This window comes from Amphiprion ocellaris, chromosome 14 (genome assembly GCF_022539595.1).
Source record: "Amphiprion ocellaris isolate individual 3 ecotype Okinawa chromosome 14, ASM2253959v1, whole genome shotgun sequence".
NCBI classification, from domain to species: Eukaryota; Metazoa; Chordata; class Actinopteri; family Pomacentridae; genus Amphiprion; species Amphiprion ocellaris.
The window spans coordinates 16275976-16293953 of NC_072779.1; the positions used below are offsets into that span (position 1 = coordinate 16275976).

The 17978-nt window shown below is 39.9% G+C and overlaps 2 protein-coding genes across 7 annotated transcripts; one reads left to right on the forward strand and one right to left on the reverse strand.

Moving 5' to 3' along the window:
* The first annotated feature begins 652 nt into the window (after positions 1-652).
* On the forward strand, positions 653-9487 carry cnga2b (cyclic nucleotide gated channel subunit alpha 2b). 2 transcript variants are annotated; one of them, XM_023276919.3, is made up of 7 exons: positions 653-1068; positions 1872-1989; positions 2084-2194; positions 3935-4111; positions 4753-4860; positions 4996-5102; positions 6750-9487. In XM_023276919.3, the coding sequence occupies exons 2-7, from the start codon at positions 1889-1891 to the stop codon at positions 8240-8242; spliced, it is 2097 nt and encodes a 698-aa protein (XP_023132687.1). In that variant the 5' UTR covers positions 653-1068; positions 1872-1888; the 3' UTR covers positions 8243-9487. The 2 variants fall into 2 exon arrangements, with proteins under 2 accessions (XP_023132687.1, XP_035807203.1); XM_035951310.2 differs by having other exon boundaries at positions 654-1068; positions 1796-1989.
* Positions 9488-12064: 2577 nt separating this feature from the next.
* On the reverse strand, positions 12065-16673 carry rraga (Ras-related GTP binding A). Of its 5 annotated transcripts, none has more exons than XM_023276909.3 (10): positions 16539-16673; positions 16077-16197; positions 15056-15155; positions 14885-14951; positions 14559-14781; positions 13496-13591; positions 13288-13410; positions 13099-13190; positions 12690-12805; positions 12065-12595 (listed from the first exon to the last, which is right to left on the reverse strand). In XM_023276909.3, exons 2-10 carry the CDS (start codon positions 16101-16103, stop codon positions 12492-12494), a joined length of 948 nt encoding a protein of 315 aa, XP_023132677.1. In that variant the 5' UTR covers positions 16104-16197; positions 16539-16673; the 3' UTR covers positions 12065-12491. The 5 variants fall into 5 exon arrangements, with proteins under 5 accessions (XP_023132677.1, XP_023132676.1, XP_023132678.1 ...); XM_023276908.3 differs by having other exon boundaries at positions 16513-16668; XM_023276910.3 differs by having other exon boundaries at positions 16478-16628.
* Between the last annotated feature and the right edge of the window lie 1305 nt (positions 16674-17978).

Below are 17978 nucleotides of genomic sequence, written 5' to 3' on the forward strand. Positions count from 1 at the left end.
AGATTCAGACTTCCAGCATCAATAACTCATTAGATATAGGTTGTCAAAACATAAACGGTGCCTCTTTCCCATTGTTGCAAGGCAGACAATGTGCTACAAGCCCAGTTTTATCAAAAGTAGCTGTCTTTCAAGCTACAGGAATAACATTGGTGTCTATGGAGTGAACAGGGTCCGTCTGCAATTTGCAAAACCACTGCAACAGTAAAGAGAGACAAATATTCAATAACTTCACTCTTATACATTGTAGTGTCACTAAAATCACTGCAGCCTTCAACTGGCTCCTGTGGACAAAGTGTTTTAACAGAAATGTAAATGCTGTAATTTGATTCTTTTAATGAACCATGTAACTTGAATGGATGTGATGCTGGTGTGACCACAGTGCACACGTCTGATGTTGCTCACAGTGATCCAAGGGACGCTCAGGGAGTTTGTGTGTTTGCTCAGACTCAGGAAAAATTAGAGGGAACATTGCACAGGGCCACAACTAAATGATATTTTTATGTAAGATTTTACAAATTAAAAGGCCTGTGAACCATGAAAATTAATATCATATAACAAAATACACTACTGATGATGACCAGCATTGAGGTGATGTGCCAACTAAACATAAAAGACATCAGGCCAATGAAAGATTTATTAAAGCACCTGACCTATGAAGAAACCTGAGTAACCTTTCTGAACTGTGCTGCTTGTCATTATCCTCCAGTGTAATGCATGTACAGAGGAAAGACAGCCAACAGGTTTTCCCAGGAGATTCCTCGGACTAAAGCTGACATCTGGGCTCGTCACCATTCAAAGATTTCCCCGCCCTCCACCATCTCCCACCCGAACCACGTGCTCACACATCTGAGGTGGGGACACTCTTCAAGACGAGACTCATGGAAAATGTTGCAAGTCCGGTACACGTGATTGTGTTTTAAAGGTTTTGGATGCAGTTGGATTCTTTTTTTCCCCTCATAACATTCAGTGCAGGCACTGAAGATGGATTGGCAGGAAAAGCCCTGCTGGGGGTGTGCCTGTGTGAAGTTACCATAAGGACTTTATTGGAGTAACTGAAGGAAACTGAAGGTAGGAATAAAGATTTACTGATTCCCCACTATATTTTTTCATGCATAAAATACATTTTCATGCTAGTAACCCACATTTGCTTCTTTTATTGTTATGAAATTCACAGCACAATGTGTGGCATTATGTAATATAAAAGCTGAATTATCCCCACATTGTTTAATAATTAACTACAACAACTGTTTCTCTGCACTTGAATCAGTTTATGGGAGATTTTAGTTTATTTAACCGAGCAATCTTGTACATTTATGACACATTTATGCCACACTTTGCTCTCACTCAGTACACTGGTTTCCTAAGCGATGCTTCTCCTGAGGGAAAGCAGCTGATGGGCTCACTGAGCTGCAGAGCTTCAGGCCGACTGCGTGTGTGTGTTTGCGTGTGTGTGTTTTCGTTAATGATCCACCAATTAGCCACGCAATGGTAACAGTCATCTAAACACCCCATCAGGTGTCTGCTGCAGGGTGGATGTGTGTGATTGACCCTCATGCTGCTTTCTCAGCTTGCGAGTGGATTTTTAGATCAACTTCAAACTTTTATTTCAAGCCCTGCAGCTTCTCTGTTGTGTAAACTGCACTGAGTTTCACCTGTAGATGCTTAAGTCGCCACAGCAACCACCTGCTGTGTGATGGGCCAGGTGAGGGACTGTGGCAGTCAGTCCCAGTCGTCCCCTCCTCCCCTGACTATAATCTGTCATATGCACCACAAACACTTTCCTTTCCTGCCACAGTGTCGCAGCAGGAAAACACGTCCAGCACGCTCGGTTGTAGAATGGGTTAAATGGCTTTAATATTAGTGTTCGTCAGCACTGTCAGATCTAAAGATGACGGGTCAGGTGGCTGAGAGAGATCGGTCGCCCCACAATCTGTCAGCGAAGACCACCTTGGAAGAGGAGATCGAGAGGGCTGAGAGTATTCTCAGCAGGTAACAAGAACCAAATATGACATTTTTAAGGCTTATTACATACAAAGTGAACGCTGACATGTGTGACAGAGAGTTTTTCGCTATTTCTTCCCAGGGTGCCATCTGTCTGCGATGACACATCCTCAGAGCTGCAAAGAGTCGCTGCTCTCGACCCTCACGGAGGCAATTCAAGAAATTCTTTTCAAAGGAACGGAGCCATCTCAAGGTAAAACCGTGACATCCCATAATAACTCCATACAGCACGGCAGATTTTATTTTTTTTTTTGTAGAAAAGGTTGTCTGGCTTTGAAAACTTTCAGTTAGGAGCAAAATGTAGTTTGGTATGTTTTAATTCCACAGACTGGACAAGAATGATGATCAGTGTATCTGTCTGGTGAAAACATGTTTTCTACCTTTTTTAATCTGGTCTTGTGTAAATTTCAGATGGGATGTGATATTTTAGTGCTTACTTTCATCTTCAAGACCTTCCAGTTCCGTGATTTGAATGAAACTAACAAAACTAATTAGGATTCAAGCAAATGAAACAGTTTTTACACAGAAATGGTGCAGCTCTGTTTGAAAGATCTACTAATAGATAGATTCAATGCTCATTTGTGGATTCAAAATTTTGTGAAAAAAGGAAATAATTTATTGTGAATATATATTAAACTCTAGACAATGTATGATAATGAATATGATGTAGTGATAATAATAATAATACAATAATATGCCACAGTTCATACAGCAAGTGCTGCAACTCAAAATACTTCACATCAATAAAAACAAGAAAGTAAAATCAAATAAAAATGAAATAATGAATAAACACATAAAAACAATAAAATAGAAAAGCCTATAATAAAAGTAATGAAGTGGTCTGATACCAGTAAATAACATGAAAGGGCACAAAAACTAAATAAGGTTATGTTTGAAGCTAATTATAATTATATTCGAAAAGGCAAATGCTGATGACACAAAATGCAAAATCTCTGAACATCTGTCTTCTACTCTGAAGAACATTTAAGAGACCAAAGTTAGAGGATCATAGGGATCTAAAGGAGACATAATCACAACCAAATGATCGAAATAATAAAATCAGGAGCTGGCACATTAGGAAATTTAATAACAAATGGAAACAGGAAGCCGATAATGACACACTACTACATGCTCTCTACATTTGATTTTGAGCTCTAAAAAATTTTTTTTGGCTCAACAAAAAAGTAATGCAACAGTTTGCTTCAATCTTTTTGAGCTTTGACAACTTCGAACAAAATTATCTTCAACTAAAGGCCTGAACTCAGCATCAAGAAGAATTCAGTTATCGAGACAATTACATTGTTACTTTTTGTTTTAAATCACACAATACACACAATATTAACTTGATGCAATTATGTCAACTCAACCATCAGAAAATGTTTACAACAATATTTTTATCTTGCAATCATGTATTTAATTAAGTGGTGGAAAAAAAAAGGTCCCTTGCTTTTTAGAGTCTGTTATGAAGACGCACTGCTGCATTTTGGATCATGCTAAGTTTGTCTAAAGAATTCTTATGGACACCAGGGTCAAATTTACTAGTAAAAAGCACAAGTACAAATGAATTCCTAGTTAGAATAATCTAACGAAATCAGATTGCAGTCAAGTGCTACTGGTCTCCCAGTATTTTCCACCGCTGCCATTTATCTGAAGGGCATCTAAAGGGGTTGGTGTGAGTGGTTTTCCCATCAGCTTTTTCCATTGTCTGGTTTGGTGAGAGACCGACAGAGTGTGAGTAAGTCCACAGGCTTCTCTCTGAAGGTGACACATCGATGATGCTTCAATTGATGTTTTTAGTTGGCTTATAAGATAATTTGTGACTCTATGAAGATGTGTGCTTTTTGTGTTAGTCATTGTTTTCATACACTGATGAGATAACACACGAGCTGACTGAGGCTCTGAAAGAGGCCTTATGCTGTTTATGTTGTGTCAGACTGGTGAGCCTGGTGGTGAGACTGAGGGAATGGGCTCACAGGAGTCTGCTGGAGGAGGAGGAGCGACCGGACTCCTTCCTGGAACGCTTTCGAGGCCCTGAGCTGAGAACGGCCCCCAGTCGCATCAGCAACTCGCAACCGGATGCCAGTGGCAACAATGCCAAAGGGATCTTCAGGTATGCCCGACTGCAACCCTGAACCATTACCGTGCAGTTTGATGTATGCCAGTGCAAGAACTTTGTACTACTGTGGTGCTACCTCTGTGAAACAGCGCTTCTAGTGGCACACATGGACTTTAATTGTTTACAGGGCACCTCTGCTTCACACAGGGTTTATTTTTAGGGTTCACTTGTCTCAGAGAAAACAACAGTGTGACAATGGTGCAAATTTAGAAAGGCACACTGTGCTTTAGGGCAAAAACAGATCCTTGACATGTCTCATTACATCACACAGAGGTTAGAGACAGTGTTTTATCTCTCTGATGGCTGCGGTTTAGTGAAATAATGTATTTTGTGCCCGTTTCGACATACAGAAATGAAGATAGACATAATCACCCTTTTGACCTTTATTTAACCAGATAGGTCAATTGAGAACCAGTTTTCATTTACAATGATGACCTGGAAATACTAAAAATTATATATTACAAAAGACCATCAACAGAACACAGATAATGAGGAGAAGTCTCCTAAAATTGTTCAAACTATTGTAGAGTCATTGTATTGCTTTGTTTTATATCTTGTACCTGCTTCTGTTTTTCTATATTGTGCACTAACAATTTTCTCTATATGTATTGCTTGCAATCTCCTTCTGCTTTCAGGAAAAAATGGGATGTGTTTGTGGTGTCCCCATCTGATAACGCATACTACCGCTGGTTATTTGTTATCGCCACAGCGGTGCTCTACAACTGGTTCCTTGTTGTCGCGAGGTAATAACACTTGAGTCTGTCAGTTATCTGCTGGGGCCCTGCAGCCTCCAGAGATAGAAGATGGATGTAGTGAACCGGAGTACTGCCCGCTGCTTTAGCCGGAACACCAAATCATTTTTCTTTTTGTACTCACAGGGCATGCTTTGACAAGTTACAGGTGGGCAATTACATCTGCTGGCTGGTGTTGGACTACCTGTCCGACACTGTGTACATAATGGACACGTGTGTCCGACTTCGCACAGGTAATCTCTTTAAAGAAACAGCTTCTGGCTTCATTAAAGATTCATAGCTCTCAAATTGTGCGTAGAAATAATAGTAGAATGGATGCAGGTTGTGTCACTTTGAGCGCATTATCCAGCGATTCAGTGTTCAAAGTGTTACATTGAAGCCCTACAATAAGTCCAACTGCTTTTTCACGTCAGTAAACACATTTAAAAAATGCAAAATAAGTGTAATTTGAGTCACAATTTAGTGTAAACAATAATAATTCTATTTGAAAAATTAATTTTACTCTGCAGAAAAAACTGTCTCTGTCTGCACAGTTCAAAAGTTAGTAACTTTGTCTGCTGTTTGCTGCTGGGCATGTAGCACGCAAAGCTTTTATTGAAGATATTTTTATTAAGAACAGCTGCCTGCTCGAATCAGAATTTATGGAGAGCACCAAATAGTAAAGTTATCTGTGAAGATTCCCGGACATTCACGTCATGGTATTTCAAAGTGCTAAAAGGAAGCCAACTGGACTTGTTTGAGTTTGTTGAAGATGTTTCATATAGTATATGCAGCTCAGTGCAGTGAGGAATGCACAGACCTGTGCATTAGGAAGACTAAACAACTGCTTGGCTAAACATATTCCTCAGTTTGTGACTCAGCACTCTATCTACAGTTAATCTGAAGGACAAGGGGCACTCATTTAAGGACAACAATGTGGACTTTTTGGCTAGAGAAGACTAGCTTTGAAAGGGAAGTGGAAGAGGTCAGCTATGTCTGAAACACAAACAGCAAACAGAGGATGTGGTCTATGACACCACTTATCAGCCACTTACAATGCAGTTCTGAGATTACTTGTCTAACAGCTCAACAGCAATCCACATCTTGTCTCGGGGCTCTTAAGACCTACACTGACCACCAGACCTCAACTGATCTCAAGATGCTAGCAACCATAACGCTAGGGACTCCCCACCACTCAGCCTCCAAGAAACTCTGAAGCCACACTACAACTGTGTTTTAGGAATTCTGGTAACACAGCTGACCCCCTTGTAGTTTGGAATTTCATTTGCTTTTCAACTTGTACAGGCAGAAACTGAGACTTTTGGAGACTACGATGCAGACTCTCATGTTTAGATTAGACTGCCAGTAGGTGTGTGAAGGGGAAAAGCCTTGATTACCAGCGGTTAATTCAACATGGACAAAAAACGACAGCTGTTTCTTACCTTGTTGTCTACGGTAGCAGATGTGCAGTTAAGGAAATTTCTGGTCTTACTTTTGGATATTGCTGCGCTTGATTCTTGTAGTATTTCATAGAACTAAGGAACCAGGCTCTGCTTCATGTCTGTACTGCCACCTGCATATTTAGTATACATGAATGACCATGTGATATGCATTCTCAGGTCCGCATGCACAGACTATATCTAAAACGGTGCTAAAATGTTAATCTGGATGGAGATCATTTTTGTGTTAAATCTATGCTTTAACATTAAATCATATTACTGTAGATGAACTCACAAGCAAGTCCAGTGGTGTTTGTTGTAGAATGAACTTTGATAAACAGTAAAGTTGTGAGACAGAAGAGAAAAAGCTGAAGAACACCAAATTGTTCATTAGAACTGATTGCACTAAAACAGTTGAAATGACAGGTGAGCTGAATTTGTACTGTATTTATATCGTCTCAGGGTTCCTGGAACAAGGTTTGCTGGTGAAGGACCGCGCTAAGCTAAGAGACAGCTACGTCCGAACATTGCAGTTCAAGCTGGACGTGGTGTCCATCCTGCCCACCGACCTGGCCTACATCTCCACCGGCATCCACACACCTCAGCTCAGGTTTAACCGTCTGCTTCGCTTCCCACGAATGTTTGAATTCTTTGACCGCACAGAGACGCGCACCAACTACCCCAACATCTTCCGCATCTGCAACTTGGTGCTTTACATCCTGGTGATCATCCACTGGAATGCTTGCATCTACTATGCTATATCCAAGTCTTTGGGTTTAGGTTCGGACACTTGGGTGTTCCCAAACATCTCCAAACCTGAGTATTCCTCCCTGACCCGGACTTACGTTTACTGTTTGTACTGGTCGACTCTCACTCTTACCACCATTGGAGAGATGCCTGCACCAGTGCGAGATGAAGAATACCTATTTGTGGTCTTCGACTTTCTTGTTGGGGTGCTGATCTTTGCCACAATTGTGGGAAATGTTGGCTCTATGATTGCCAACATGAATGCCACCCGTGCTGAGTTTCAAGCTCGAATTGACGCCATTAAACACTACATGCACTTCCGCAAAGTGAGCAAAGAGCTGGAGACACGTGTCATTAAATGGTTCGACTACCTGTGGACCAACAAGAAAGCAGTAGATGAGCAGGAGGTGCTCAAGAACTTGCCAAACAAACTGCGGGCTGAAATTGCCATCAATGTACACCTGGAGACCCTGAAGAAAGTACGCATTTTTCAAGACTGTGAGGCAGGACTGCTGGTGGAGCTCGTGCTCAAACTGCGTCCACAGGTCTTCAGTCCAGGCGACTACATCTGCAGAAAAGGGGACATCGGTAAGGAGATGTACATCATCAAAGAGGGGAAGCTGGCAGTCGTGGCAGACGATGGGGTCACACAGTATGCGCTCCTCACCGCCGGCAGCTGCTTTGGAGAAATCAGCATTCTGAATATAAAAGGTAGTAAAATGGGGAATCGTCGTACAGCCAACATTCGCAGCTTGGGTTACTCTGACCTCTTCTGCCTCTCTAAGGATGACTTGATGGAAGCAGTGACTGAGTATCCAGATGCTAAGACTGTGCTGGAGGAGAGAGGCCGGGAGATCCTGCTGAAGGAGGGACTTCTGGATGAGAATGCAGAGAGCGGGGGGCTGCAGAAAGAGGACACAGAGGAGAAGGTGGAGAGGCTGGAGTCCTCTCTGGACACCCTTCAGACTCGGTTTGCCCGTCTGCTCAACGAATACACTCACACTCAGCAGCGGCTGAAGCAGCGCATCACTCTGCTGGAGCGGCAGCATAATCAGACGGACTGCGGCGCAGAGGCAAATAAAGACGTGGATGCAGATACAGAGATGACCAATGAAACTGACTCTGGGCCTGCTGTCTGTACAGATGGGTCACCACATCACAGCAATGTGCAAAGAGAAGACAATAAGAGCCCAATATCAAAACATTAACTGTCTCAGCCAGGAGGCTTTAGATGTGTTTCCCCTAAAAGACTTTGGCTCATTAAAGCTGCAGTAAACAGAAACCAGGAAGTGGTAGAATTTCAAATAGCCGTCTTTCTGCAGCTCTTTTCTCCCTGTCAGAAGTAACTTTGATGAGCCAAGCCAAAATTCATTTGTTTTAAAGCACACTATCCTGATTGAAAGTCCTCCATGTAACACATCCTACTTTCAATGTGGACTTTGCGACTCTTTATACTGTCTCGCTTGATCTGTGGGAAAACACAGATCAAGTGAGACAGTGTTTGGGTAATGACCCCCATCCCAAATTAGATTTTCCAAAGCCTGAAAACACAGCCAAGTGGAGGTTCAGATGTCTAGTTTTACCTCAGACAATTTGAACAACAATATACTAAAGTTTCATGGGATTTTTGTCGAGTAGCGCCCCCAAACAAACTGCCTACTCCAGCTTTAAGAGTAGAGGAAAGCATCAACATCCTTTTTTAACTTCCATACAAAGTTTTGTTGGTTTAGCTCGGTATAAAGAGATGTGTGCATGTGAATTAAAATGAGAAGAAAGTGGGTAATAATTGCTATGACCATGCAGTCTTTGAGTTCATGTCAATGCCAAAACCAGTGAGTTGGATGTGAATACAAAGGGTGGCTTTAAAGTTACATCCTGGATCAAGCTAAATCAACGTATAGAGAACAAATCAGTGACAGTGACAAAATGAAAGACATTAACAAACTGCAAATTAAGTTTGTGTCACCTTTTTAAATAGAATAAAGGAATGATATCAGACTGAAAAGCACTGAAAACTGATGGATGTCAGAGTTTCTGGGTCACCTGTAAACATCTCGTGTTTGCTTGCATCAGCGGAGGGATTCAGTTCTCTTGACATGTTTTGTATTATGCTCTGGCTGTGTACACCTCGTCTCTGACTGCTGCTTCTCCTGGGAAGAAAATGTCCAAGGAGAGATGGTAGGAGGTGACTGGCTGACTTCACATACACAAACACCATTATTTTCCAGTGTCATCCAGGTTCGATCTGAATCAGACATATGACGATTACAAGGACAATCTTCTGACTTTTTCTTCCCTACTTTGGCTTCTGTTGAAGATTTATCAGAGTTCTTGCTGCTGAAGTGACTCATTCACTCATTATTTGTCACCAAAAGAGCTTCAGTTTTCTGTTAATTTTCACGTGCTTACAAAACTCAGTCTCATATTAAAATGAGTACACTGCTTCCTCTGTCTGCACCGAGTCACTCCCATTGATTTTATGCAAACTCGCTCTGTTTGGAGAGGGTTTGGGGATTTTCCAGTTATTCAGCTTCTGCATTCCAGGATACAACTGAACCACATGAGCAGTGTTGATAAGCGCAGCTGGAACAATGCCTCTGCAGCAGAGCTGGCTATAATACAGAGGCAGGAGGTAATGAGTGTATATACCCTGCAGCCCCTGAAGGAGTGGGTGGTATCAAGTGCCGTGGGAGAAAAAAAAATCTCCAGTTACTCTCCTTCGACAGCATGAGTAAAAACGATTCCATTCTTTTGTATTGCATTAGAAACAAAAGACAGACAAAGCACTCGATAGCCTAAAATATGTGACTCAGGTTGGCAGTATATGAAGATTTCAGTCTTTAATATAGGCTAAATTGAAATTGAAGCTTCAGTGTTGATTGTTAATAACGAAATTCTGTAATCTAGACTTAAATTACAACCACATCTGTTTATACCAAGATATCATCTGGCTTAAACCGTGCTAGAATGATGGTTTACCGCCACAAAATAGTCACCAAAACTATGCTAACCATAATTGTGGTTGGACCGCACCAAAGTTTAGTCTGGTTGTCTGTGCTAAACACAATTTTGAATACACCTCAGAAGCAAAAGTGAGAAGTCCCTGAATGAACTTGATATAAAAGCAGTACTAACTTGTATTGATCTCATGTAATTACTCTGATCCATGCTTGTGAAATGTTCTACAGTTTATTTAAAAGCTTAATAAATGCAGTCCTCAGCCATAGCAACAGCTCAGTGTGTTTCCAGTGCGATACACTTCAAGCAAAAATATACTTTGTTCATGAAGTGGTTGAGATTTTAGGTTATTTTTGCTTCCTTGGAAAGGAATTGTCCAAAATACACATTTAAGTGTTTATTTTAACTACACATGTATTTGTATCTGGATATTTCAATGACAATACATATCTTTAAAGGTCATTTTCTCAAAATGAGTTTTGTTTCTCACATCCTGAGCAAGAAATATCCAAATCAGTATAGATTTTACCTTACATACACAAAACTTTACTGCTTTATTCCTATTTATATTCTGAAAGTTTGTACTTACATATTCATGCCAGCCTGGTTTGTATAACATTTTATTCCTAAAGTCACAGTGAAAATGTTTGTCTTATGGCTCTAGAGTCTAGACAGTATTTTTCAGGTTTATGGAATGATAAAGAGAAATTCAAAAGCCTTGCCACAAAAACTTTCACTCTAACATGTCACCAAAATGAAACAAGTCCTTTATCAAGAGTTCAGATTTTTTCAGGCTGTTTTTTATGCAAACCTGTGGGTTGGGACTTTGTGTCATCTTTGTTTTCAGAGTCAGCTTCAAGGTCGAACACGTGTGACTAAATTAATTACACAACTTGCAATTGTGTGGCGTTGAGGAGTTTAACATGGATAAAGCAGAGTCGTACGTGAGCTTTTGTGCTCCAGCTACAGTAGGTAGCAGGGACTTCACAGATCAGCACCTTCTAGAGAAACAACAGTGTAGAGTTTAGGCCATCAAGGCCATTTCAAGACAGGGAGGGACTATTTTCATTTTAAAAAACGTATAAATATGTAACTTTGACGTAGAGTTGAGTTTTAGAGGATTAATCAACAACTAACGGCCCTGAAAATAGATTTTGTCAATCAGCTTCCAGGAGTGATCAGGTACCACATGAATACTGTATTTTCACACTTCTGTGCGCCAGTCACAGTTGAGCAACGTTTGAGTCAGAATCTAATGACTGTCTGTGGGTTGTTTGGTCAGTTTCAGTTAAATCTGACTGCGCCCCACCTACATAGATTCTAAAGTAAAGATAATGCCCACAATTCTAGAGAAAGATTACCGCTATTTAGCTAGTTACCATATTTAGATAGTTGGGCTGTGCAGATTTGCCGTCTTCTGCGCTTCCATCACACCCCTTTTCCTACTGTCAGTATCCTTTTCCCTGTGTCCTGAGCTGGAGGATAAACATACGTGAGCTCGAACATGGACAGGACATAGTTGTGTGGATCTGTTCAAGCCACTTTCCTATTTACAGACTGTACAAATACTCAGCAAACAAACTGCTATCTAACCATGAGGAAGTATTAGATATCAGAATCATATATTTCACTCTTAAACTCTTAGAACTGTGACTGGTGCTTCTAGTGTCATCAATATTTGATGTTGTAGTGAAATACTGATGCTTTGAAGACAAGTTTTCAGGGTCTGTATGCGCCAATTTAAATAGTACAAAACGTGGTCACTATACATTACATGCAGCTGTTTTCCATGTTCAGTGTACAATAAATGAACTCACTGACCTGAGCTTGAAACATGGTGCTACATCTGCCCAAACACTGCTGTCAACTTAACAGGTGCACCACGTCACATGTAGAGGACAACTGCTGTACGGTGTCAAGAGGGCCTCATGTGGACACTCCAGACAAAAAAAGGGGCTAAAAAAGAAACTTCTCATGAATTAAAATGCACTAGTATGTATATCTGTTCATTTTTATAATGTTATGTGGGGCGCATTTTCAAAATATAAAAGCAGAAAAACACACTTCACAAATGCTTCTGAACATAACTATATTGTTTGTAACAGCTTACAAACGTCATTTGAAAATCAAACAGTATCTGCTGCTTAACATTCGGAGACGACATCCCCGACCACTAGGATTCACTGTGTGAAACGAATGAATCTACTGTATATGACGGTGTGACAGCAAAGGTAGCCCACTCTGTAGCAAACAACTATTCATTTTTCTTTAATGCGTCTAGTTAGGACAAATATTTCATCAGAATGTATCTCTTCAACATACCTAAGATCACTGTAGAAATTAGACCAAAACAAACTATGATTTCTCCCGTGATAGCTGTGATTGAATGTGAAGATATAGAGGAAACGGTGCGGGGCTGCTCGTATGTATCGGAGCTGGGAGGCCGCAGCGATCTGTGGACTGATTGGCTGAGAGTATCCACTGGGATGAACGCGAGGGCTAACGCATTCGCATGTGCAGGCTGTGCTTGGGTCCGTCCACCCGCTCCAACTTCTCAAAGTGTTTCCTAGCATTACGGATATTGATGAGAGTGGCTGCAGATGCTGGGAAAAAGGAGACATTATTTGATTATTATGATGCTGATTTGTTTTCTGAACTCTGCACTGACAGCAGAGAAATGTCATCGTCGGTGCTTACGAATGGAGGGGTCCGACATGATGACCATGACGTATGTGTTGGAGGTGAAGACGTCAATGAAGGCCGCAAAGTTGGAGTTCCTCACTTCCATGCTCTGGAAAGAGGCTGCAAGTTTACTGGAATAAAAACAGTTAAATAATTGTGAAACATCATAACAGCTCAGTATTAAAGATATGATAAGCAGTAAAAAGTGAAGATAACATCAGCAAACAAAATCAAATTAACAGTAATATAGTACTGTTGATACTTCACAGATAAAACACATCGAATGCACAGATTCTTCTAAATGTACAAAAAAATCTTCTAAATATACAAAATATTCACATTGCACAGGTTTGAATGTGTTGATTCTGCACTACAGTTAAATTTGGCATGAAGAGAAGTTGATATTTTTGCAGAGTGAACTTACCTACAGCTGAGTTTGAACTGTTTAATGATGTTACTGATCTTCTCAAACCTGTGAGCGTCACGCTGCTCTTTGCACTGATAGTGAGAGATCACCTGCAAAAAAAACAAAAACAAAATCAAGAAACTTTCATTTTTAGATTCAGTGTTCCTGCAAAGAGGCTGTTGTGGCAGAGAAAGCGGTCGGTCTCACCAGGAAGGTGGCTCTCTCAAACAGAAGAACTTCATCTGCTTCGATGATCTGTGCAAAATTTCTCAGGTTTGTCTCCAGCTGCTGGACGTTTGGGATGAGTTGGTACACTATGCTGGACCAGGCCTGAAAAATGATTTAAAATGCCTCTTTCAGTGTCAAATTTTCCAAGTAAATAATAATTTTTTAAAAAGCCAGTCTTATTCACTACCTTATACAGAGTTTCATCCCAGATAGATGTCCTGAAGCATGTGCAAGCCAAAGGCCTGGAGAGTCTCTTCAGATCTTCTTCACGCTCCTTAAAGATCTGTGAAAACAGAAAAGACAGTCAGTCAAATGAATTTAGGTAGTGAAGTAGTTGAGTTTTTGTATTTTAGTGGAGTCTAACATCAAAAGCGCATGAAATAACAAACTATATAGGAACAGTATAAAGTGAATAATTAAATTTTGAATAATTACATTATGGTTGTAATGAACATTACAGGCAAATAAAATTTTTATTCAGTTCATCTTTTGCTGTCATCCGAAGAATTACTGTCGTTTAGAAAATGTACTCATTCCTTTGTAATATTTTTTTACTTTTTTGGTGGGGTGACATTTTGTTAAGCTATTTACTAGCATTACTGATACAATGAGGGTTCACTACATTTCCTGCAGACAGGTGGCAAATGAATTGGAAGAAACAATTTAAAGTGTCTTAATAAGGTGCTGGGCCTCCATGTGCCACCAGAACAGCTACTGCTCTTCTGCATTCATTACAGAAATTGCTAAAATCTACTAGAGGAATGGAACACCATTCTTCCAAAAGTTATTCCTTCATTCTCTAATTTGAAGGAGATGGAGAACATTAACGTGCTCAAGTTTTCAGGTTGTAGATGTGTAGTCTTGCCCCCATGTATTTGTTAAAACCCTGCCTTGGGTGCATTTAACAGATGGAAAAAACTTCCACCACCCAATCATATGTCTGTAATCATATTCTTTCTCCTTGTCTCAGTTTTGTTCTACACCTTCTTTTAACGACTATTAATACTAAAATAATTTAGCATCTAAAGGACTTGTAGCCTTGACAACAGTTAATGTTTAATTTTGTGAAAATAAACTATTGTGACTGTTTTTTGTTCATACTGTCTTGACAATAAATGAAAAGATAAAACACATCTGTCTTATTGTGGATTTTAGTTCAAATCAACTGTGCACCTGTTTGTTGTAGAGCAAAAATGTGTGACAGCAGGACAGCAGAGGGGATGATGTAGAAAATGTCCGGTGAAGCTCACCAAATCTCTCTGGTCCTCCTGCACCAGGTCCATTTTGTGCACGAGGCAGAACACTTTGGCATCGGGGGAGTTCTGCAGGATGGCTTCCAGACACGACTGGTAGTAGTGCATGTCTTTCTCCAGCTCCCGGCTCTCAACATCGAATACATAAATAAGAACCTCTACATTTCTGAAAATGTTGTCCCTCTGGCTGGTGAAGTAGTTCTCCATGAACGTGTCCTGTCTGATGAATTCAAAAGTACAGAGCAGCATTTAAACAGGACGGAACGATTTTAAATTGCCAAAGCTGATCCAAAACTGACAAATAATGAACAAATCTGTGTTACCCTCCACAGTCCCACAGGTTCAGAACCAGATTGCCGAGAAACCGTACATGGGAGTGTTCCACGTCAACTAAGTTAAATAAATAATGAGAAGATTTTTTAGAAATGAGGTTAAGACATTACCAGCATTAAAAATAAATCAACATATCGGACAGTTCTTTGAAATGCTCTTACTTGTAGCTCCAAGGCGGCGTGTGTCTCGAGCTATGTAATTGGCAAAGATGATTGATCTCATACTGGTCTTCCCCGACCCACTTTTCCCCATCAGTAGCACCTGGAAGTACAAATATAGTTGATTAGATTGTAATCTTGTCACCCATGGATGTAGAAACACCGAAACTCTTGTGAAATGTGCACTTTCCCATATTAGGATAAGGCCCGGGTGGCTGATATGAATGTAAAGGTGACAGACACCAAGCGAGTTGTTCAATACAATGTTTGATAGCTTCACTGCTCTGAAAGCACACAATGTAAATGTAAAATTGCCTATCATATTCTTTAATAATGGAGTCCTTTCATCCTCCATTGCTTTCAGCATTTGCATCCATGGAAGTCTCTTGAAGCACTTGCGAGACTGATTTCATGTTTTGTGTTTTAGTTCCCCATCAGCTCCACTTAAACAACACACTCCTGGGGACTTGCTATGAGAGCTGACAAACTTGATGTCGTGGTTAGTGTAAAGACCGGTGATACTAGATTATGACCAGCCCCTCTGGTAGCCCTCTACACACCTGGTTTTACGTTATTTCATGTAGATCAAGCAGAGATGACTCCTTCATCCTTGTTTATCTGTATTTATGTGTGTACATTTACTTTTTAAAATGTGTGTTTTACCATTAATATGGAACATTAGACTTATTATCCGTGTACCCTGAAATATAAAGTTGTTACATTCAAAGTAAGTCAGTCAAAATTGATTTAAGCTTTTTTGCTGCTTGTTTTTGATCAAAATAAATCATTAGAATGATCAATCCTTATCAATATCGACTGAAATGAAACATTTTATTGTGATAATTTTTTTCAGTTGCATCATCTAGCCCCAATGAGGATAAACATGGTTTCATGGATCAGTTTTAAGATATCAGAAATCAGCCAAAGCTCCAATTTTAAGTACACACATGGCATTTAAAATCCTAAATTGTACTTCTCCACTGTTTAGATGATACAGACAGGGAATGATTAGGCCCTGCTGTACCTTTTTCTTCATTGCTGTGCTTGACATCCCCCTCAGCAGACACGATGGTGAGTGTTTGTCTGAGCTGCAGGTCAGATGACTTCAGTCTGTGTCTGCAGCAGCTCCTCTTCCTCTCCTTCTGCTGCGGAGCAAACAAACATATCACATCGCTGCTACTGAGCTCTGCTGAGGCAGAAACTAGAAAAGACACGCTAGAATGCCGACAAGATGAACAGGTCAAACATAACTATAACCACACACGGTTTAATTAGACACAGGAAATATATAAACAGCTATTAAAAAAAAGCGTCTTCAACTCTTTTTCGGTTCCGTACAAACATTTAAGCTAATGCTAACGTAGCTAGCACGAGTCCAGATAAATGTGAGGTATTTTAGCTTAGCGCTACTAAACGGCTACTTACAAGAGCTGCCGTCCAGTAGAGCGTCGTTTACTTACCCCGAAAGGGTAGAACAGTCACTTACGTTCGAGCAGTTTTATCCTGTAGTTTTTATTTGTTTTGAAGAACACAGTGGAGAACATTACTTGATGAAACAGGCAGTGGAGATCAGCTGCTTCCTGTTTACGCCAAAGTCACATGACGAGTATATGAGCTGTGGGCTCTGAGTTTTGTCTGACAGGCAGCATTTGTTTGGTCCCCAGGTAGTTTACACCCCTTAACACGGACACGTTATATTATTTATTTAATGTTTAGGTTCTGGTTGATGAAATTCAAGTTAAAAGTTACGGCAGTGGATAAAAATAGAGACAGAGTTTAGATTGGGAAACGTTTATGACTAGCAGGCAGAGCACAGAGAGAAAATAACACAATCATTCCTAGCGTCAAAAATAGCAGATTCTAGTAATTTCAAATATAGAATTGCATCAGTGACAAATTGAGAAATACAGATATACTGCAACGGATCTAGGGGACTGTGTGATATATAAATATATTTACAATTCATTATTTAGCTATTCATTTAAGGATGGTAACAGGTTGTGTTCACAATGAATTAGTTTAATTTATTAGCTGTCCAAATAATCCACATCATGGCTGGATGTACAATAAAGGGTGATGTATTTTTGTTATTATTTTTGATGTTTTTTCTGATCTTATGAAAATGTTTGTGATTTCATGGGTGACACCAAAGGCAATTCTACAGCAGTGCCTGGACAATAAAGTTTATTACATTCTGTTCTATATTGTTTGATTCATTTCTAAGGCATCATGAGGTGGAAATAGCAATCTTGTTAGATGAGCTTCATATAGTTAAATGATAAAATGCGTTTAGTTGCATCAGCTGGAGAGAAACAACTGCCTGCTTTACTGTTTTACATTACATAGCAAAGGATAAGTAACCGTTACTCACCCCTGAAATGAACAGGAATCACATTTAGTAGCCGCAGTACAATTTAGGTAAATCACTACCATGTAAAAAATGTATACAATCAAATAACTATAGCTGATATTAACACAGTTTTCATGTTGTGTTTTTGCGAATAGACTGTTGTTACTGCAGCAAACTCAAGAGTACCACTTATATTAAGTGGATGACATATCAGATGTAATGTTTTACTGTTAACATCTGAATATTTCTAAATCCCAGTCTTGCATTAAAGCAATTTCACTGTGTTCCAATTTGAGGTATATATGCTACATATGACTTAAATCCTTAATAATGACTCCCATCTTTGACGAGGTGAATTTCAGCTTCTTCCCTCTGGACGGAGGTTTTTAGTCCCAAGGTGCAGGACAAAGTGTTATAAAAACAGCTTTGTTCCTGTCGCTGTCACTGAGCTCAATAAGAAGTAGTGAAATTTACACTTTATTTATTTTATTCTATTTATTTATCCTATTTCTTAGCTCTATTTGTTATTTTGACTTTTGAATTTTACGTTCTTATCCCGGTTTTTATCCCAGAGAT